At 42.2% G+C, this 22,456-nt stretch overlaps 1 protein-coding gene across 12 annotated transcripts in view; it reads left to right on the top strand.

Annotated features, from left to right (window-relative positions):
- Positions 1–22,456, top strand: part of RABGAP1L (RAB GTPase activating protein 1 like) — a 525,894-nt gene that overhangs the window by 445,695 nt on the left and 57,743 nt on the right. For 10 of the 12 annotated variants that reach the window (XR_010589791.1, XR_010589793.1, XR_010589792.1 and 7 more), the window contains one exon: positions 12,102–12,230. Coding sequence is in view for 8 of the 12 variants with exons in the window: in XM_065554561.1 (XP_065410633.1) it covers positions 12,102–12,230 (129 nt within the window). In the remaining 4 variants the exon portion in view is untranslated. Of the gene's footprint in view, positions 1–2,964; positions 3,651–12,101; positions 12,231–22,456 lie in introns of those variants that run through there. The other 2 variants (XM_042851242.2, XM_005304227.5) reach the window with 2 other exon arrangements.

Genomic DNA, 22,456 nt, shown 5'->3' with positions numbered 1-22,456 from the left:
CCCCCGTCTATTAAAATTAGCTTGAGGTCTGTTGAACAGAGTGCAGGTCTTTCAAAAATTGACAAATGCTGAATGGAACTGTTCTGCCTCCTGTTGATTCCACCCACTAGCCCTGCCTCTCTCACCAGTCATTCCACTCTCTGTGCTTCTAGACAGTTCTGTAAGTTCCTTCGTGTTTCCCAGTGGGCATAACAAGAACCTTCATAGTCACATTGTTTCCTTTTTAATGTTTTTAGAGTAAAGTTTTCATTTTGAAAACTTTGATTATGATCATGGGTTCCTCAACCTAGCAAACAAAGGTCTAACAAGACTGAAAATTCATACTGGAAATTAGGCATACATTTTTAAAAGTGAGGGAAATTGACCCTTGGAGCAATTTATTAAGGGTCATGGTGGATTCTTCATCATGGGCAATTTTTAAACCAAGATTGGATGTTTTACTAAAACATCTTCTTTAGTTCAAACTGGAATTATTTTGGGAAAGTCCTATGGCCTGTGGTATACAGGAGGGCAGAGCAGAAGATCACAGTGGTCCCTTTCTGGCCTTGTCATCCATGAATCAAATCACAGATTGAAACTTGATTCTAATATTTCTAGTATCTGCGAACTCTCCTACATATGTTATGTTCATGTAAATACTTTAAATGCAAAAACAAAATTGGAAAAATAACCCCACTATGTTGTTGTTTTTGTTTTCCTAAATGGAACCCGTTAGCTTTTTCCTAACCAAGTTAACACATCCCTTTCTCGCTAGCCCCCACAGTGGACCTACCCACACATTGTATAGACATGATAAGGTAGAACCTTGGGCAACCACACGAGACCTTTTGTGCACTGAAACAATTACACAAAAGCATTCATTGGAATCATGTTACAAGGCAGCCTTATATGTTCCTGCTTGGGCCTTAAGCAAGTCAGGACCACCTCATGATGAACAGTGCTGAAGTCTGCTAATAAATCTATTAATATGGACTCCTGATCTTTAGTCCTTTAGAACCCATACTTCCAGTGCAGTCTGAATTCCATAACTGGTCTGAAGCCAGATCGGCAAGGATCAAAGATCTGAGGATTCTAGAATATCAGAGCTTTCTCCATAAACTTAACCAAAATGGAAGATTATAGTAGGTCAGATTGGCTGTTACAAGTAAAGATTTCTTGTGCAAAGGTCATACACAATTCTCTTAAGAGTGCTAGGACAATCTCTACCAATCATGGACCTTCTATTTCCTTGCCAGCCTTCAACAGCCAGGTGCAGGGAGTGGATCAAAGTACTCCCTGTACATCCCAAGCCTCGATGGGGATCACTAACCTTAACTAAGTCAGAGATGATATAGCCTCCACTCCTTCAAAATTCTGTTCTCCAGATAGTCCAGTCCGAACATGAATGATTTGCTCTGTAAAATAAGGTATTTCCTTGCAGCAGGATGATGTACTCAAATCAACTGCCAGGAGAAGACTGCTTGGATTAAATAGGCTATACACTGCTAAAGCAATGTAGGTGCTGTGGGTAAGATGATGAATTTCTTTTTTGCATCCTGCACAGCAATACATAAGAGTTTAAGGAATCTTGGACACAGTCAGCCGTCATTAGCCCATAGTCTCTTCCACTGCTGCTCCAGCCATTCTCCCATGCACTTCATCTGTCACAGTAAACCAAGATGACCTGTGAGGATGGAGTTATTTTTGCTAACACCTTTCCCGTAAAGTTCTTTGTCAGTCCACGAAAATGTTTTAATGGAATTCAGTATAGATGGTACATTAGCCTGAATTGTATCAACTTCAATTTAGTATTTTTCACTGCTGTTGCAGAGTTTATCCAGACATGTCTTAATAAGTCAAATCTTCTTCACATTTAGACTACTTATATGAGAGCATTCTGATTGTGATTTAAATTTTGTGACGTTGTATTGTGGAATTTCACTTTTTATCAAATAATGTTTTGGCCAGTAGCTCTGCTAAAGGGGGTTATTCTGGATATAGGAAGTCCAGGGACAAATGCTTTTTACAAGCTAATGTGTATTTGCAGAAATGTGTGCAATTTTCAAGGATCATATCTCTTTGTCATTTTAGATCTTTTCAAAATCTACCATCTTTCTATAAATTAGAAATATGTTGAATTCCATTATCTGTCTGCTTAGGCAGGGATATTATTTTAGTTTTCAGTCTAGTGTGTGAATTGTTCCAAAGATATGCTTTGTTTTACAGTCCATTTTCTAACTGAATGATTTAAAGGCAGAGCCTCATAAAAGGCATGCTTTCTCAAGCTCACTCCCAATGAGAAGAAGAAGAAGAACATGCTACAATATATCTAGTCATATGGCAGAGATACCTGGCCTCTTCCATGCATGGGAGAAGTGCAAGATAATTGAAGATGTGACATCACAGCATTTCCCCCGACAAATTTGCAGGGTTTTTTTCGATCATATTTTATACATTGTAGAAATTCTGTTCCATCAGTGCAAATCTTCTCCACATTCAGAAATGCCTCCTGAAGTCATACTACCTGAAACTGTAATTAGTGCTGTACAAACATAGGCCGTGTCATTCCAGCTTCTTAGAATCCGGGTGCTGTGCTCTCTCCATCAGTACGCCCTGGCATCTCTCACTGTTCCATGCAATAATCTAGGAGGGACTGGAGTGTTTTGCCCTAACCACATATATGTGGAAAGTATTGAATCTGTTTGTGTTTTTTGAAAACAGATATGAATAAGGTGTATATATTGGTTGGCAGTCTGTTGATTTCCTCTAAGCATCAAATGGTAAGAGGATGCAGTTCATATATCTGTGAGTTTGGGATTCAACAGCAGAAACTGTCTGACTAACATTGATTTAAGGTAGACTGGGAGGGGGAGCTCATCGGTTCAACAGCTCACTATTGGCTTCTTATTACAGCATTCTCCCCCGAGACACACTCTGCATGCTCATTCACCTACCTCCTTCTCTCCCCTCCCCCTCCTTTCCTACCCCTTCATTACTGATTCACAGCAAGAGGCGGCAGCAGCAGCAGCAGCGGCCAGGATTGTCACGAATCAGGGATTGCAATGAGCTCATCCTTTTCTCTTTGCAGCTTCATAACTGCCCTGGTTTTATTGCTCTTATTGCTGCTCCTGTCTGCTCACACACACATTCATAGATGCACTGGGCCCTGCTAGCTATCCTTTGCCTTTCTCCCATCAGAGCTTTCCTGCTCTCATTCTCTGCCATTTTCCTGCTTTCCAGATAGATTTAGATGCATCTGTTCTTTGGTTTGTTTTTTGTAATCTACTTTGGACTCCTGCTAAGCCATCACAGTGGATCATATTCTTCTTTGATTCATAGCAAGATGCCTTGCTCTTTCTAAGACATTAGCTGACATTCCTTGCTGTAGGCAGAAGTGTGAACCTATTTGGGAGATCTGAGGCTAGCTCCTATAATATTGTAGTTTTTCAGATTGTGGCTAAGAGACTGCGCTTCTCACTCTGGATACTTACTGCTTATTGCTCATGGAAGAAGGGGTACCTTGCACAACCCCAGCTGCCAAGCTCACACCACCCGTCAAAAAGTCACAGGACATGCATGACGAGCGGAGCAAGCTGGTGAATGAGTATGCATGTCGTGTGCTGGAACTTCTGGGGATGGGGCATCGCCTGTTTGTGCCTCGGCTGCTTGCGGTGAGATCACATTTTCTTGAAATTAATTCATAGTTTATCTACCATCCTCCTTTCCCCTCCCTCTGCCTCCAAGGATCCTCTGCAGCTGTTAGATACATGAGGATTCCCCCATTTCCCCCCTGTTTTACACAGCCCACCTAAGAAGCACTGAATCCTGCTCACTGCTGTTCTAGCCAAGGAAGACTGGATGGATACTCCCTTCTGAGCCCATCAGTGCCACTCCTTAACTGGTGTGAGGGGTCATAGGGCTGCATTAATGTTTTTGTTCTCAATTTCATCGTGATTGCTAGTGTAGTATGTCCTACTCATTCCCAAATACTAATGCAGATTGCATTGGTGCTTAGCATTCAGAATTCCTAACTCCTGATGCCAATGTTAATTTCAGACATGCAGGCAATTTCATCCATAATTTGAAGCAGTGATGCTGTATATTTGCTTACTTCTAACATTTCTGTGCTTGACTGTGAAAATCCAGCTGGCAAGGTGTAAAATGTCTAAATTATCTCTGAGAAGGAAATGGTTAAAGATGCTCTTATCTGCTGGAGCACCTGAACTGTGTGTCTGTGAAATGGCCTGAAGCTAGTGTGGCTTGTTATGATAGAGAGACGTCTGACCTGCTTATCATTTGTACAGCAGTACAAGAACAAAGCCAAACACACAAAATAGTTAAGGTAAAAGACTGAAAACCACTAGCCAGTCCTGCCCAGTTCTCTTCCATGGCTCTGTAACTAAACCAGGCTACAGTTCTGTAGTATAATTGGTCCAAAGCAGTTCTTTTATCTAATATCCAGTATTTCATAGCTGAACATAAATAGTCCAACTAATCTGGTTATTGTGTGTTGGGGAGAGTTCTTTAGGTGGACCCAGACAGTTTTATAATGGGAAATTGGTTTTCTAGAGGGATAGGGGTTTTTCTTTATTGCCATACTCTTAACTAATCCTGTACTATTCCTAGAGTGACCTAAGCTTGGTTTTTTACAAGTACTTTAGAAACCTATTCTTGATCTCCATTTTCTGCAGTAGACCCAGATAAGTGACAGACTGTTTCTTAAAGGATGTTTAAGGCATAAGAAGTTCACCAGAATACTCCTTTCCTTCTGCATCGTGAGACATTCAATCAAAAACCAAGTAGTTTTAATTACTTGAAATGAAAAGTGATGACAAATTTCAATAACATCATTTGGTGTGGGTATGGATTTAGTGCTCATCATAGAGAGAGGCTAATAATAGGTTTGAATCAATCAAACTATAAGCATTATCCAAGCTTCCCCCCGTAGCACTCCTAATGTGCCCAAATCCTGAGCTGTATGCAGAATTTATTCCATTAAAGAGTTATGTGAAAAATTTGCTCTATAGCAATTACATCAGTCTGTAAAATTCTCACCTGAGTCAAGTACACTTGTTGAAAGGCAACTGAAATAGCATTAATTTTGTTTGGATTTTTCCCTTCATTATCATCATGGTTAGACTGAGTGTGTCTAGTCCTTGAATTTGTTTTGGGGCCTATACATTTTCATGATTATTTTGCAAGTCTTAACTCACAGTGCCTTTTGGAAGTCTGTGAGTACACATAGATGAACTGGAAAGATTTGGCAAGAGACATCATGTATCTTCAGTCACAGAGTTATTAGCAGTGCACTTGTGGATGTCAATACATTGTGCATAAGACTTAGGCCAGGTCTACACGAAAACTTTTGCTGGTACTGTTGGTTAGCATTGTGATTCTTTTTCTTTACGACATTTTTATACTGGGAAAAAGTGCTTTTGCCCGTATAGCTTGTTTTGTTCCAGGAAACAGTGTAAGCTATACTGGCAAATGCACTCTTTTGCCAGAACAAACTGCATGTACACTAGAAGAATATACAGGCAAATCATTTTCTAACATAGGCAAGGCCTTGGTTCTCAGAAAGTTTACTCACTATAGTGGTAGAAAGTACTGTAGTTCTGCTTTATCTTATTGGAGAGGCTAATGATGTGGGATCCATGACTAATACTTACAGGGCAGCATTATGAGGAACCATGTCACATATAGCATTGCAGACTCTCTCCTATCTATGGAAAAGGAATGGATTCAAAGCTTTAAAAAAATTTGCAGATAATCCTTGATTTTAGATTACCAGATTTAGAATATGTAAGAGGTTAAATAAGAGACATACAGTCTGACCTATTTGTCTTAGAAGAGTACATTTTATATTGTGCAAGATCAATAATAATAGTAATACCTAGTTCCTATCTATGCGCTTTTCATCCATAAAGCTTAAAGCATCTTGCAAAAAGAGGTAAATACCATTATCCCCATTCTACAGATGGGGAAATGGTATAAGGTAAGACTATTTGGCATAGGAAACAGATATAATGGTAGGGAATTTAGTAATGAATTAGAGAGAATGGGGTCTGACTTTCCCCTGCCTTGCACTCTGGGTAGACATTGATCTCTGGTCAGAGAGGGTGTAAAATGCTACCATTTGATGTGGGTAGTGTTTTATACTCTGTACAGGTAGGTGTAAATGATTATACGAGATGCAAGACAGTGAAGAATCAAGTCCAGAGAGTGCAGTGTGGATGACCCTGAATCTCATATGCCTCATCACTTCTTAGGTGAGAATTAGAGTCAGAGTTGATGCTGACATTACTGAAGCAGGCTGGAAATTTCTGCAAAGCAGAACAGAGTAATTAAATTAAAAGAAAAACAAGTCAGAGTTACATTTTCCACTTTGCATGTTCTTAACTATTTTGGGGAGCTTCATTGTGACATGTCCTCGCTGAAAAAAGTAATCAAGGTGGGTATGTTATACTGCCCATAATTTCAAAACAGTGTGCATTCTCTTCTCCTGCTTCATGCTTAGGGTTTTCCAAAACTGCACTTTTGCAGTGGAAAGTGCTTTTTCTGAGTTTCAGCAAAATTCCATGAAGGGCTTTTACACATCTACAAAAACACACTTTATCCATTTAAAAGAAAAAACCTAAAAATTTTTACCCACCCTTTTAAAGACATGGCTATGATGAAACAAGCTGAAGTTTGAAACTTCAACTTGATATGGCCATGGACATTTTTGAGATCTACTATTTTTGTTTGGTTTGAAAGAAAAATCAGTTTAACAAAAACACAACGATTTGTAAGCTGTTTATTGAGTACTTGAAAGTGTCCTTAAGTCCCCACGTGCACAAAAACACAACATGGATGTGCAGGTAATTAAGCTGGACTTGATGGTTCACCAAGCTTACAAACTTTTTTGGTAAAACGAGCTGTTTGTCAGCTCCACAAGCTGATTGACTGCAGACCAAGAAGTTTACAGATCTTTGTATGCTGAATGGCTCCAGGATTCTTCCTTGATCCATCATTAAGGATCACAAAAAGTCAAAAAATGGAAGGCTTACGGTGTCAACACCAGTATAATTTGTATTACACATTGTGATGGGTGTTCACCCCATACTTACTCTGAAAGGGTTAATACAGATTGAGAAGGGGGCTAATTAACCCAAAAGGCCACAGCTGAGGGGAATCAGGTGGCTAAGTAGTCCCCTGACTTGAGGGAGTGGGCAGTAAGCAGGAAGAGTGCCTGAGCTGTTGCTACTCCCTGGATAGCTGGTAGGGAAACCCCTGGCCTGGAGCCCTCTAATCAGTAGTCAAGGTCTGCCCTCCTATTCCTTGCTGTTTTCTCCTGTGCCTTTCTTACCTTGCTGGCTCTTCCACCTCTCTGGGTGTGCCAGTCCAAACTCCCTCCGCCCAGGGAGTAACTGTAGGCTACTCTCTCTAGCCTAAAACACACCTCTCAGAGGGTGATTGTAGAATACTCTCCTGCAGCCTCTTCCTGGTCTCAGCTCCTGGACTTTTATACAGACAGGCTCTTCCTGTTCCTGCCCAGCTGAGCCTCATTTAATCAATCCCTTGCTCCTGTTCCAGGTACAATCTGGGCAGTTAATTGGCCCACCTTAACTCTATCCAGTCTTCTGTTGGGTGGACATCCCATCACACACACATACACTGTTTTCTATTGCTTTTTTCTTTCCTGTTCTAATGAGTAGCTAAATATTTCTGTTGGTTGAACAATTTAGAGCATAAGACATACACAAATGCAGTCAGTGAAAATTATTCTTTAGAATCTTTACTTTGGTATTTCTTGACTTCATGTGATTTTTCACTGTGAAACTTTAACATTTCAGTTAGCAGGGGTATTTTTTTTTAATTAAAAATGCACAGTGAAGTAGAAAAGTCCAAATATTAAGGCTTCAGCTAAACACTGTGTATCAGCTCTAAAACTTCATAACTTTTACTTTTCAATGGCTATAGACTCAATCCAGCAAACTCTTACTCGTATGAATAGTTCTTATTTACATGAGTAGTAAATGAATAGCTTGGGAGAACAACAAAATAATAGATGTACATTATACAAAACAATTTGGTTCTCCTAGCAAGTTCCTTGCATCAAAGTTTGGTTCAGTGTTTTGAGTGTTTTTTATAATGAAGCATTGCTTTGGGAATGTGGTGCTTTTGGAGTTCCAAGGGCTTGATGTTCTAGCTGCCTAGGAGAATTGCATTCAGAGTGGTCCCGGCAATGTCCTGAACCCCCAAAATGTATTTGGAATATATTTGAAAAGTCCCATCACTGGGTGGGGGGAAATTGCCTCACAGCGTATTTGAAGACTGATTCTTTGGTGCCTGTTTTCAAATAGTGCTTTCTCTTCTCTGCTAACCCTATATCATATTAAGACATACTGGAGCAATTGTAACGTGTATTTAATTGAGTTGATTTAACTGATTTATAGGGCACCTATCTGGAGCTCTTGGTGCAATATATTAGTTAAAAAATACAAATAGAATACAGTACAGACAACACAAGTGAACAGACTGACCCAGGCCAATTCAAACTAAAAAGTCACCTAAAAATAGGATAATCTAATTCCAGCACTCAATCCCCTTCTTTATCATAGCCTGGCAAAAAGATGGGATTGCAGTGTGCCTGGAAGGCTAAGAAATCAAGGCTCTGGCATTAACTTTTGAAGTCCAGAACCTGGATGGAAAACATTCTGTCAGCAGTCCCTCCATCCATTAGAGCTCCATCAGGGTAGTATCTGAGCTCCTTCTACATAAAATCAATAGCAATAGAAAAGTCCTTAGTGGACTTCATGGAGTCTCTGGCATATTTCCCTTTATGGGGTCAGAACTGTACTTGGGGGTAAGTGTTGTTTGTTTTTGTGGGTTTTTTGAGGGGGGAGGGATTTGGGAATAAATTGTGAATGACACTCATTGTGGAAATACTTTCTCCAAGAGGAAAGTTTTGTAATATAATGAGGGACTGCAGCTCAAATGCCTCCCTTGATTGCAAATGTGGCAGTATCACACATGGAGAGAGGTGATCACTCAGATAGCCATTTACCAAATCATTTATGTTTTTTCAGTCAACACTAACCCTTTGAACTTGTACCCAAAAGCTGATAGGCAGCCAGTGCAGATCATTGGTACTGCATGCTCTTTGTATGAGGAACTGCTTAATAAGCAAGCCAACACATTCTACACGTTCCATATAATAATCCCCAAAGTGTTGCCCTATGTGGAATACACTACAGTTACCCTGTCTTGAGTGATAAAAATAGCTCAGGTGAAGCCTGCATCCAAAAGAAATGGTTGCAGTTTAAACCAAATATTTTTTTGGCCACAGCAGCATTGATGAGCAGCCCCAAATCAGTTAAATGCATCAGCATTCCATCAATATTGCCTTATTCCTGTTCGGATCGACTCTCAGCCAGAGCCAGATATGATCGTTTGCATAGCTGCTTGAACAATTTGTGTAATGGGGGTGCTGAGAGCCATTGAACCAAACTGTAAACCCTGTATGTGATGGAAACCACTTCAAGCCAGGGGGTGCAGCAGCACCCCTAGTTCCTGCACCTGTGATGGTTTGTAGAGCTGCGTGTCATCAACATGCTGAAGGTACCTTTTCTCATGTTCCTTCACTAATGAACCCAGTGGCCTCACCTACCATGAACAGAGGAGTAGCCAGATAGATCCCTGTGGAACCCTACGTGAGAGTTTTTGGGGCAGAACAACACTTGCTCTCTGGAATCACACACACAAAGGAACAGTGCTACTCAAGCAACTTAAGCCACTCCTTGAGGGTCATGAACCTATCAACCATATCTTGTGATCAGTGGTGGCAAAGATTACCAACACACCCAAAAAAATCAGCATGGACAGTTGATCGTCTTCTGTCATTAGTCAACACATCCAATGTAGTTTTGTCCCCTATTCATGGGCCTTAAGCCTGACTGAGGAAATCTGAGGGCTCCAAAAACTGCCAGAGTTCCCCTACTACAACCTTCTCCATGATGTTTCCCAAAAAGGGAGATGAAAAACAGGTCAATAACTGGCAACATTGTCAGTGTTGAAGTGGCATACTTCAGGTACCATCTTCATGCGCTAAACTACTCAAGAGATTAGTGACCAGGAAAATTCACCCTGGCTCTTCCTACCACTTTAACAAATTTGAAGGAATTTTAAAGCCTTTTTTCTTATGTATGCACTGTATTCTCTCACCATGAAAAATAGTTTATAATAGAAATGGGAGCAAAAATGTAAAAACCTGCACAATCTTGAGTACCATTTAAAAATTGTATTAAGCTTAACTAGATTGTTCCTTTCAGGCCGCTCCTTCCATCTTTTCTGGGCCTAGCTGCTACTGCGCTTTCAAAAGAGCTGTTGTTTGTGGCCAGCTGGGCCACTTCCTATGCTTGATTGTTTCTGGTACATGCTTTTAAAGCCTGCAGCTTTTTATTGAAATATAATTTAAAGCATTTGGGAAAAATTATATTTGCTCTTTTTAAAAAAAAGTGTTTATATAGTTGATTTAATTATTTATATGTAAATGAGCCAATCTTGCAATAAGAATATCCAGGTTCACAAAGTGTGCAGTGCTGATTCATAACTGAAAGCATCAGGATCATTTTCTCCAGTTAGATTTTCACAGATTTTAAGATCAAAAGGGATCATTAGAACATCTAGTTTGATCTGCATAGTACAGGCCATAGAATTTGATCCAATTATGCCTGTATTGAGCCCAATCACTTGTGTATGACTAAAGCGTATCTTCCAGAAAGGCATCCAATCTTCATTTGAAGACTTCAAGAGATTTTGAACTGGTGAGGCTACATTTGGGAAACCGAGTAGTTCACTTTGGGGATTTGTGCACACACACACCTATTGCATATGTGCAACCTTGACCTCTGTGCAAACATAGTGCATTGTACACATGGAAGTTGGGCATTCACACTTGAAAATTTTACATAAGAACATAAGAATGGCCATACTAGGTCAGACCTAAGGTCCATCCAGCCCAGTATCCTGTCTACCGACAGTGGCCAATGCCAGATGCCCCAGACGGAGTGAACCTAACAGGTAATGATCAAGTGATCACTCTCCTGCCATCCATCTCCACCTTCTGACAAACAGAGGCTAGAGACCCCATTCCTTACCCATCCTGGCTAATCGCCATTAATGGACTTAGCCTCCATTAATTTATTTAGTTCTCTTTTAAACCTTGTTATAGTTTTGGCCTTCACAAACTCCTCAGGCAAGGAGTTCTACAGATTGACAGTGCGCTGTGTGAAGAAGAACTTCCTTTTATTTGTTTTAAACCTGCTGCCCATTAACTTATTACTTAATTAATTAGCTGTAGTCTTTTGTATTCTCTCAAATGCAGAAGTTAATCTTATTAAATTTTACATACATTTTTAGTAAGGTGTGAGTAACAGAAACAAATACTAATCTCCATGATACTGTTCATATTGCCCTGTCAGCAGCACTACTGGATTTCTGTTCAATCTTAATTTCTTCCCTTTTCCAAGTACAGTACTAACTATGTTTGTGGCTCAGGACCACTGTGATAAGCATTAAATTGAAAAATATAGAGGTGGGGTGTAATGCTTTTTCTGGCACAATGCTACATATGAATTTAGTGTCACAGGCTCCTTCACATTAATGATTTTCTGATACTTGTTATAACTCAGAAGCACTTTTACATCTGCTGCTGATGTCTGTAGCCATATACAGTGTCTTTCTAGCAGGGAGTTACTGAAATCAGCAACAATCTAAGACGCACAAACCATCTCATAAACACCATAATTCACCTCCTAGCTTTTTCTGTCCCTGAGTTCCATCTTGACAGACTTTGCCAGATTCACTTTCTCAGCCTCCAGGTATAGAAAGATAAGTACATCAGCTTGTTAAACTCCTCTTATCATGCTACTTTGTCTGGGATTTTTCTGGATGTGCTCTTGACTTTTTATTTCATCTTATAAGGTGTAGGTTAGAGAACCATTGTCCTAGAGAATGTTTTTTGAGCTAATGTGAACACTAGCTGTTCGGAATAAATTTAGTAGATGATAAATCCAATAATAGAGCAGGTATGGATGTTCTGTGTGTTTATAATAGTTCTTATCTGTATTTCATTGCAGACCTCAAAGGAGGACCTTTTACAGGCTGATTTTGAAGGGGCTTTAAAATTCTTCAGAGTTCAGCTGCCAAAGAGGTACAGAGCAGAAGAGAACGCTAGAAGACTAATGGAACAGGCCTGCAACATTAAGGTAAGAGTGGTCTTCACTATCTCTAATTCAGCAAAGTGTAAAGAGGGAAAGAGGCAGCAGAACATGGAAATAAAAGTGAAATTCTTAGTATTTATATTTAAACAAAATAATGCATCAGGCTTTTTTTCCTCAAAATCTGCTTTGAATAAAGCAACTAAGTAGAATAGGGAAATTGATTTATAGTTGGAAAAGTAAAAGTAGAGTTGTCACTTAATTAGTTAATTTGTAAATAGTCAAAAGACTAAAAAGCTGGATGGTATGTCAGAGGCTCACACACCCATTTGTCAATTTGGGCTACCAGGTATCTTGCCTTTGGGGCTATTCATCTGCCAGGTATTGTTTTATACTGTAAATATTTTGGAGTAGAAGACAATCTTTCTTGCAGTTTACGCTTACCGAGACAGTGGTCCTCTGTCCAAATGGTACCCTAGCCAAAGCCTTCTCTGCAAACAATGGGCTTCTTAGGAGCTCTGTGTCGTGTTCTTGTAGTGATGGATGGCTAACCTGGGGAAACTCTCACAGTCCTTCCATAAGTCTATGCTAGGGGAAATAATGACTTTAAGTAGGTCAAATGGCAAGAGGATGTAGAGGTGGGATGTTGGGGGGGGTGGTCTCTTCTTCGATCTGGCATTTTTCTTTTGGAATGATTATAGAAGTAGAGCTTAGCCATTTGGTAGCAAATTTTGGTCCTAAATGCAAAGGGGTATTTTTAACTCAAGTCTTGAGGCTTTTCTATTAATTGGAATTGTGTAAGTAATGCTCAGCAAAATGGACTGAGAGTCTATCACCAGAAAGTATGATCTTCCCACTGGGAAAAAAAATTAGAAAATTAAGCTTTTATTTAATCACAGTGCACTACTGAGAACTAATTTCTTTCTGTTTTTCTAGTTTAATACTTTATTAGGCTAGTACTTTGTATGTATTAATATTAAACCACTTATCTCATGAAAGTGAGAGACTCTCAGCACTAGGGGTTCAGTCCAGACTATAGAAGGCAAATACTATGCAAATTTTTCCAAACAATGCTGCCAATGCACCTCAGCCTTCATCTGGAACACCACTAACTCCAATTTGCTTCTGCATTTGAACGAAGATTGACAGTTATTCTTCAAAATGATTGCACATGTCCATTCCACTGTAGGTGAGTGTGCACTTAGTGAATGTTTGTCAGAGATTTTTTCGCTCAACAGAACCTGTCGGGGTGGCTCAGGTGATCTCTGCTGCTGTGCGCCATTGTGTGCAGGTATAAAAGGTGGAGCCACCCCCAACCCTTCTCAGTTCCTTCTAACTGCCCCTGACAATTGTTGGAATGGATTCAGTCTTGCTACTGCAAGTTCTTCCCTCATTCCAGTGTAAATTATACCCATTTTCTTAGAAATAGTAGTTAGTTAGTTAGGGTTAGTTGTAAGTTTATGTAGTTTAGGATTGTATATCAACAGGCACTCCTAGGTTGGTATGATTTCACCTTGTGGAATAACACATTGAAGTTTAAGGACAGGTTATGAGACAGCTGGAGGCAGGACTTAAATGTGATGGTGGACAAGGGCAAGCTGGTGGCCAGAACAACTCTTCAGGCTGGCTTAGATGCAGTTGACTCAGCAGCTGAAGTCATGGTGTCTGCCATATCTTATGAGCAGGTGTTGTGGCCGCAGTCTTCTGGTCTCCCTCCAGAGGTTCAGGAGACCATCCAAGACCTCCCATTTGTAGGTCCTTCCCTTTTATCAGATAGGCTCCATACCCTAAAGGATTCGAGACCCTGAATTTGCTTGGAAGTTACATGATGGTGATGAAAAGGAAGCAGTTCTGCCCACAGCAGATCCACAGATTTCCAGGCTTTATATATCAGTCCCAAAAATTACAGGAGGTGACCACTGCCACCCTCCTCATCTGCAGACTTGACTTCCCCCCATCTAGTGGCTTAGTCCAAATAAGTGTTGGTCACGGACAGACTACCTGTCCCCAGAGTGCCATCTGCTCCTACCCCGCCCCCATTTGCCCACTGTTTACCCTACTTCCTAAGTGCTTGGTCCCACATCATATCAGTTCAGTGGGTCTTAAGCATGGTGGATTTGGGATTCACCAACCAATTTGTTTATTTTCCCTTTTCTCAATCCCCTTCTCACTCTCTCTTCAGAGACCACTTTCAAGAGACCATTCTTCAATAGGAGGTCCAATCTCTTCTTCAAATGGGGGCAATAGAGGAAGTTACTCTCTTCCTCATGGGGAGGGGATTGTAATCCTGCTATTTTCTTAGCCTGAAAGCAAAAGGTGGTCTCAGGCCTCTCTTAGATCTAAGAGAGTTAAAGAAGTTCCTGAAGAAAATAAACTTTTGCCTGGTTACTCTAGCTTCCATTATTCATTCCTTGGAGCAAGGGGACTGGTATGCTGACCTCAGCTTGAAAGATGCTTACTTCCATGTGGTAATCCACCAGAACCACCAGAAGTTTCTCAAGTTCATGGTAAAGGGGATCCACTACCAATTTACAGTGCTTCCATTCAGACTGTCGGAAGCTCCTTGCGTTTTCACAGAATGCATGGCAATGGTAGCAGCATTCCTTTGAAGGGTCGGAGTATGTGTGTTCCCTTACCTGGATGACTGGCTGGTGAGAGGCCAGTCCGGGTCTCAGGTACTGGCCAGTGCAGCCATTATCTGGTCTACCTTTGATGTGGTGGGGCTCCTACTCAGTGAGGACAAATCAATTCTGACACCAGTACAGCAAATAAAATTTATCAGAGCAGTCCTGGACTCTACAAAAGACAAAGCTTTTCTGCCACAATCAAGATTTGAAATGCTGCGCAGTTTAGTTCTGCAACTAAAAGCACATCCTGTCACCTGCGAGTGCAGCTGCCGTGGGCATATGGCAGTGTACTTATGCACAGAGTGAAGCACACCAAACTGTATTTCAAAAAGCTACAAGGGTGGCTAGCTTCAGTGTATTCCCTGAGCCATCATCATCTAGAGATGGTGGTTCAAGAACCACTGCTAATTTTGTCATCTCTGGACTGGTGGACAGACCCTCTGAAAGTTTGTGGGGAGTCCCCACTGCTCCCCTGCAACCAGCGCACTCTTTAGATGCATCATCACTGGGTTAGGGAGTATATATGGGGTCGCTGCAGACTCAAGGTCTTTGGTCTTCCCAAGTTCTAAAGGCTCATATAAATGTCAGAGACTTGCAAGCTGTCCATCTTGTGTATTGGGCCTTCTTTCCACGTATTAAGGGAAAAAATCTGCTAGTGTTAACAGACAACATAGCCATCATGTTTTATGTAAACAGACAAGGATGAGCACATTCCATTTGGTTTTGTGTGGAGTTCTGCATAGCCAACTCTGTTCATGTCAGAGCTGCTTCTCTTCCAGGGGTGCAGAGTATGCTGGCAGATCAATTGAGCAAGTCCTTCTTAAGTGGTCACATCATCCATGGCCAGGTCCATCTTCTGACTGTAGGGCACTCCCCAAATGGACCTGGTTGCAGCAAGGACCAAAAGAAAGTGCCATCAGTTCTGTTCCCAAGGAGGTCACAGCCCTGTTTGTTGATGGATGCATTCCTCTTGTCCTGGAAGAACACCTTACTGTATGCCTTCCCTCCGATCCTGTTACTGTCCAGAGTCTTGTCCAAGATCGAATGAGATCAGTGTGGCATTGGCAGCACTGGTTCTCGACCCTGATAACCTTGTCAGTCAGACCTACATTGTCTCACCCGCTGAATCCAGACATAATTTCCCAGGACCATGGCCGCCCCAACCCGCGGGCCCTCCATATGACAGAATGGATGCTTCGTGGCTAACACTGTTAGAAAAGACTTGCTCAACGAACATAGAAGAAGTACTTCTAAATAGTAGAAAATCTTCAACTAAGAGTACTTACCTGGCTAAATGGAAGCATTTTTCCATCTAGACCCACCAGAAAGTTGTTCCTCTGAAGCGAGTCCCCATCCATCACATGTTGGGCTATCTTGTGTACTTGAAACATCAAGATCTAGCAGTTAGCTCTGTTAAAGTTCATCTGGCAACTATCTCTGCTTTCCACTCATCCATGAATAACAAATCTCTTTTTTACAATCCCATCCCACATGTACAAGAATGTATCCCCCCATGGGATCTGAACCTCCTATTAGCAAAGTTAATGGGACCATCCTTTGAACCATTCAAGACTTGTTCTCTATTCCACCTCTCTGTTAAAGTGTTGTTTTTTATTGCAACTACCTCAGTTAGAAAAGTGGGTGAGTTGAGAGGTCTGGTATCAGAGCCTCCTGTAAGGTCTTTTTTAAGAACAAGGTTTACCTTTGCCCTCACCCAAAGTACCTGACAAAAGCTGTTGCCAAATTTCACATTAATCAGGCAATCTGTTTGCCAACTTTCTTCCGGTAGCCTCATGCTCATAGAGATGAAGAAAAGCTCCACTCTTTAGATGTCAGAAGAGCTTCAGCTTTTTACCTAGACCAGACTAAATCATTTAGGTCATCGTCACAATCGTTCGTCACAGCAGTGGACAGAATGAAAGGTCACTCGGTATCCTCTCAGAAGATTTCCTCTTGGATTTCTTTGTATATGTGTTTATGTTGCCAATTGGCTAATGTCATTCCACTGGCTAGCATGCTAGCCCATTCAACAAGGGCATAAGCACAACTGCGGCTTTCCTGGCACAATTCCTACTCTGGACATGGTCATCAGTCCTCTCACTTGCTTCTCATTACACTAGAGCCCTTCAATCCAGGAACGATGCCAGATTTGGGCATGTTGTTCTACAATCACTGTTCAAATAGACTCCAGGCCCACCTCCAGATCGATCTGCTTGTGAATCACCTACAGTGGAATGGACCTGTGCAATCACTCAGAGAAGAAGAAACAGTTACCTGACTTTCCATAACTGTTATTCTTTGAGATGTGTTGCATATGTTCATTCCATGACCCACCCCTCTCTATTGGAGTCTATGCAGTAGAAAGGAACTGAGGGGGGTCAAGGGCAGCTCCGCGCTTTATACCTTCATGCAGTGGCACATGGCAGCAGAAGTCGCTTGAACCACCCCAATGGATACTGCTGGAGGAGAAAATCTTCGACAACCATGCGCTGGGCATGGACATGTGCAGTGCATCTTGAAGAACAGTTACAGAAAGGTAGGTAACCATTTCTGTGTCACATTAGTTGACAATTTTTAGTTGCACAAAGACAAGGTTTGTAAAGTGAACATAAGGTTGAGACTAAAATCCCTTTTACTTGTCACCTACACTGGGACTTGAATCCTTCCCTTCAGAGATGAAAGTATGGGAGGGAAAGGCTTAAAAGGTTAAGCTTCAGGTTTGACATACCTATATTCAGTCAGACCACGGTTCAAATCCTGGTTTGAATAATTTGAGGCCTGGTTTCTGTTGAGCTAAATAAATTGATTTCTATGCTGTTTACTTTGTATGCATTTTTCAGAGACCTTAAATATAGAAGTGCCTTAACTCTGGTTTGGCATCATAGCGATTCGTATTGCACTTCTTGTAAGAGAGATTGTTTGCCCATTTTCTTAGGCCCAAATTTCCCTCACCTTGCTTTTGTGCAATTCATTGCACGCCAGCTGATTGTATTTCAGTGATTTTGTGTATATACCTAGTTTGTGAATTATTTTGGAATCATTCAGTGTAGAAGGTATAAGTATATTAATGATGATGTTATTAACTTACTGTGTCAGATATAGTTTTGTTATTACTACTACCCAATCTGATGGCTACTGTGATTTTGGCTACATATGCTTAATAAGAGTCATTTTTTTTTAAACTTAGAATGGCTTTCACTCTATTTGCTAAATTAAATCTGTGCAGAGTATGGAATTCTCAGCATACTCATGCTGTGTCAATTTTTCTTCCAGTGAGCTCATTATTTTTTTAAAGGATTTTGCATTAAAATCTTTTGTCATTCATTGTTTTTGTCCTCCTGCAGCTTTTCTAGGTGAGTACCTGTTTGCTGGTATGCAGTCAAAGCTATTAGACTATTTTGAAGTTAAAAGTTGTTACAAAGTTTTGCATCACACATAAATGCAATCCCCAAACTAGTAGAAATTACCAAAAAAGTACAGTGCGGTATGTCTTCAAATTAATTATTCTTAGAATAGTTAATCCTAGTTTAAAAAAAAAATAAATTTCAATAGAGACTGGCGTTCCAAGTATTTCTATTGCAGATCAGGGGAAGCAGCCTGCTAGTCCTCACAGATAACGCGGCGGCAATGTTTTACCTCAACAAACATGGGAGAGCCTGCACTTCTCCACTCTGTCAGGAACACGCTCTACTGTGGGAGCTCTGTATTGCCTATTGGATAAATCTAGAAGCATCTTATCTGCCAGGCATACAGAACAGCCTAGAAGACCACCTGAGCAGATTGTTTGAGTCACCACGAATGGTCTCTTTGCCCAGATGTGGCCAGATACATCTTCCATTTCCTTTTGAGAGAGACACTTAATGAACACTGTTCATAGAATTGTTACTCTACAGAGGACTTCAGAGCTACTTCTTCCTTAGGGCTGGTCTACACTATGCGGGGGTGGGATCGATCCAAGATACGCAACTTCAGCTATGTGAATAGCGTAGCTTAAGTCGAAGCATCTTGGATCGAATAACCTGGGGTCCACACGGTGTGGGATCGACGGCCGCGGCTCCCCCGTCGACTGCGCTACCGCCGCTCGCTCTGGTGGAGTTCCGGAGTCGACGGTGAGCGCATTCGGGGATCGATATATCACGTCTTAACGAGACGCGATATATTGATCCCGGATAAATCGATTGCTACCCGCTGATACGGCGGGTAGTGAAGACGTACCCTTAATTTCTGCCAATCAAGGGCGAAAAGGGGATAGTTTAGAGACACTGCATGCTTTGAAGCTCCCGTTTATATCAGTTTTAGCCTTTCTCGTCAGAAATCATTGATAATTGTGTTAGGGCTGTTGGCCAAAGAAGTTAACTGTCAGCTAGGATAAGTTTCTCTCAGCTTTTGAGGAGAGAGGTAAGTAATCCATCCACTGAGATATTGTGTGATAGACCCAGATGGTTTTGATTTCATATGCCACAATGTATAAATGAGACTGGAAACCCCTGATTTGGAAGATTTATCCATGATATTTAAAAGCAATTATTTCCTTTCTTTGTAGCTGGTTGCTTCAGATGAGTAAGAGCAAGCATAGTTGTTTTTCAGACCACATTGATATTTTAAGAACCTGTCATCTTGCCTGGAGCTATGACAGTGAGAAACGTGCTAGTGAGTGACATGACATTGTGGGCAACAGTGATGACATTTCTGAAACGAGAAATACTACATTAGCTGCCCCATTGTTACCAACACAGCCCCTTTATTTGCTGCTGTGTATGTTGTTAACACCCAGAGTCTGCCTCAGATTGTGCTACAGTTGTTGCCAGCCTCAGTGCCAAAATGGAAGCAGTTAATTCAGCAAATATTTTGCAGGACAAATGCTTTGTTAGAACTCATGACAAATCTATTACTCTCACTGAAGTATAGGAGATGGTCACTATCAAATTTATTTAATTTTTAGCAGTAGCAAAGAGCAGTTACAGGATCTTTTGTTGAGATTCCCCAAATATTTCAGTGTTTTGTGCTTTTATTGGGCAAGCACTAGGGGCTGTGGGAGAGCCATGCATTTAACGATTGAAATATGGACCAGCAGTAAAATAATCTGATATGTATCTTAATGCTCTTTAGCTCCTCTGTCATCATCCATTATAAGCACTGAAAGTCTTACAGTAGAACCTCAGAGTTACGAACAGACAGATCAACCACACACCTCATTTGGAACTGGAAGTACACAATCAGGTAGCAGCAGAGACCCAAAAACCCCCCCTGTTATTGCAAGTTTCCTTTAGTCCCAAAACATCAATTTTCTGAGTGATTGGAAATATACATAAAGGATTCTCTGCTCCCTTGCTTCTTGCACCTGTGAAAAATGGGTATAAAATGCTGCCATTCGGCATTTTACTGCCACTTTGCCTAGGCCTAAGTTATTGTAAAGGAACCAGGTGGGAGAATCTGGCCCAGAATGTCCACTAAAAGAAATGAGTTCATTTTCCCCAGAATGAAATCCCTTTCAGGATCCACAGAGTGTAAGCAGCAAACTGGCTTGTTTTTGTTGTTGTTGTTTTTTAATAAGATCATGCATCTGCTCTGAGAGAGAGAGAGAGACTGTGTGTTTTACTAATACTGAACTGGAAAGTGGCTATGTCAATAAATCAAACAAATATGGTTCTCTTTATGAATCTTAGAGTGTAAGTGCCATGGAGTGTTTTCTGTAAATTGCTAAACTAGTGATTAACAGGACTGTTTCTAAATACACCCAATGCCCTCTGTAGTTGTACCCAAAAGGATAATTGGGAAATACACCTAACTTGGAAACTAACATGAGCAAGGCTGTTTTATTCCCTGATCTTAAAAATGTGTTGTATAAAACAATACTCAAGATTACTTGGAATCAGATTGCATGACTAGTACCTTACATTTACACAGCCAGTTCTAGCAAAAAGTTGTTGTTCTTTGATTGTCTTACATTTTGAAGTGTTCCAAATGGCCCAGACCCAAACATATGTGAAAAGTGAGGTTGCTGTTAATGACTCAAGCCCTTTTTAAAGTTTTATTTCCTATGTTCTTGTTTTTAATCAGTGCTGCTCTTAGTGCTTTCTCATCGTAGTAGCACAAATGTGAGAAATGCATAACTGCTGAAAATAACTTAACATTTCAGTGAATTAATCATTTGGCCCCCTTATCCTCCATCTTCAATATCATGGCTAGAAAGTAGCATAACAGGCTGCTAAGGTCCCTTCATTAGTTTTTGAGAGATGACTCACAAACTGTCCCGAGGAAACCAAAAGTGAATGTAACTATCTCCAGGGCAGCTAAGAGAAATACCATCTCCCTGGAATCTGGGCACAGCAGCTGAGGTCACCTTCAGCAGAACAACAGAAGCTCCTCTGAAGTAGGGTTACCATACGTCCTCTTTTTCCCGGACATGTCCGGCTTTTCGGCAGTCAAACCCCCGTCCAGGGGGAATTGCCAAAAAGCCGAACATGTCCGGGAAAATGGCGGCTCTGCTCCTCCCCGACTCTTCGGCTCTGTTTAAGAGCCAGGCTGCCCGAGTGCTACCGGCTTCGGGCAGCCCCCGTGCCTCCAGACCCTGCGCCCCCAGCCGGGCACTTCCCCGCCCGGGCTCCGGTGGCGCAGGGTCCGGAGGCACGGGGGCTGCCCGAAGCCGGTAGCGCTCGGGCAGCCCGACTCTTAAACAGAGCCGAAGAGTCAGGGAGGAGCAGAGCCGCCGCGGCTGGAGGCTCTGCTCCTCTTCGGCTCTGTTTAAGAGCCGGGCTGCCCGAGCGCTACCGGCTTCGGGCAGCCCCCGTGCCTCCGGACCCTGTGCCGCCGGAGCCCGGGAGGGGAAGTGCCCGGCTGGGGGCGCAGGGTCCGGAGGCATAGGGGCTGCCCAAAGCCCGAGTGCTACCGGCTTCACGGTTTGCCGGGCAGCCTCCAGACCCTGCGCCCCCGGCTGGGCGCTTCCCCTCCCAGGCTCCAGCTGCGCTGGGGAAGCGCCGGCTGGGGGCGCAGGGTCTGGGGGCTGCCCGGCAAACTCTGAAGCCGGTAGCACTGGGGCAGCCCTTCCCCCTGGCTGGGAGTGGGAGGGAGGAGGGGGCGGAGTTAGGGCGGGGCTAAGGGTGGGGAAATGGGCGGGGACAGGGCCCGTGGAGGGTCCTCTTTTTTTATTTATGAGATATGGTAACCCTACTCGGAAGAGGATTTTGGAGGCTCTGCGGTCTTTTTCTGTAGGGAGAAAAGCCATGTTGCCTAAGTTTCAGCAACAGCCATCAGATGGCTACAGAAACTGGCCAAAGCTTTGGCTGCCAGTCAAACTTGGCCATGACTTTGTGCTACCTTGTTTTGGCCTCAACTTTCTTCCACATTGTCACATAGATAGGGTTACCATTTGTCTGGATTTTCCCAGACATGTCCGGATTTTTGGGTTAAAAATAGCGTCTGGGGGGAATTTGTAAATAGCTACAAACGTCCGGGATTTCCCCCCCATGCAGAGCGCGGCAGGGCTGCAGGAAATTCAGCCGCTCGCATGGGGCTCTGGCAGCCAGAGCCCTTCGTCCGCAGCTTCAGATCAGCTGCCGGAGTCCAGCCCGGCCAATGTAGAGCTACTCCCCTCCCCTCCCTCCCTGCATTCTCAGATCACCAGCCAGCCAGGCCGTTCGCTTCGGG

Source organism: Chrysemys picta, chromosome 8, assembly GCF_011386835.1.
Source record: "Chrysemys picta bellii isolate R12L10 chromosome 8, ASM1138683v2, whole genome shotgun sequence".
Classification (NCBI taxonomy): Eukaryota; Metazoa; Chordata; order Testudines; family Emydidae; genus Chrysemys; species Chrysemys picta.
This window is presented reverse-complemented; position numbering and strand designations above follow the sequence as displayed.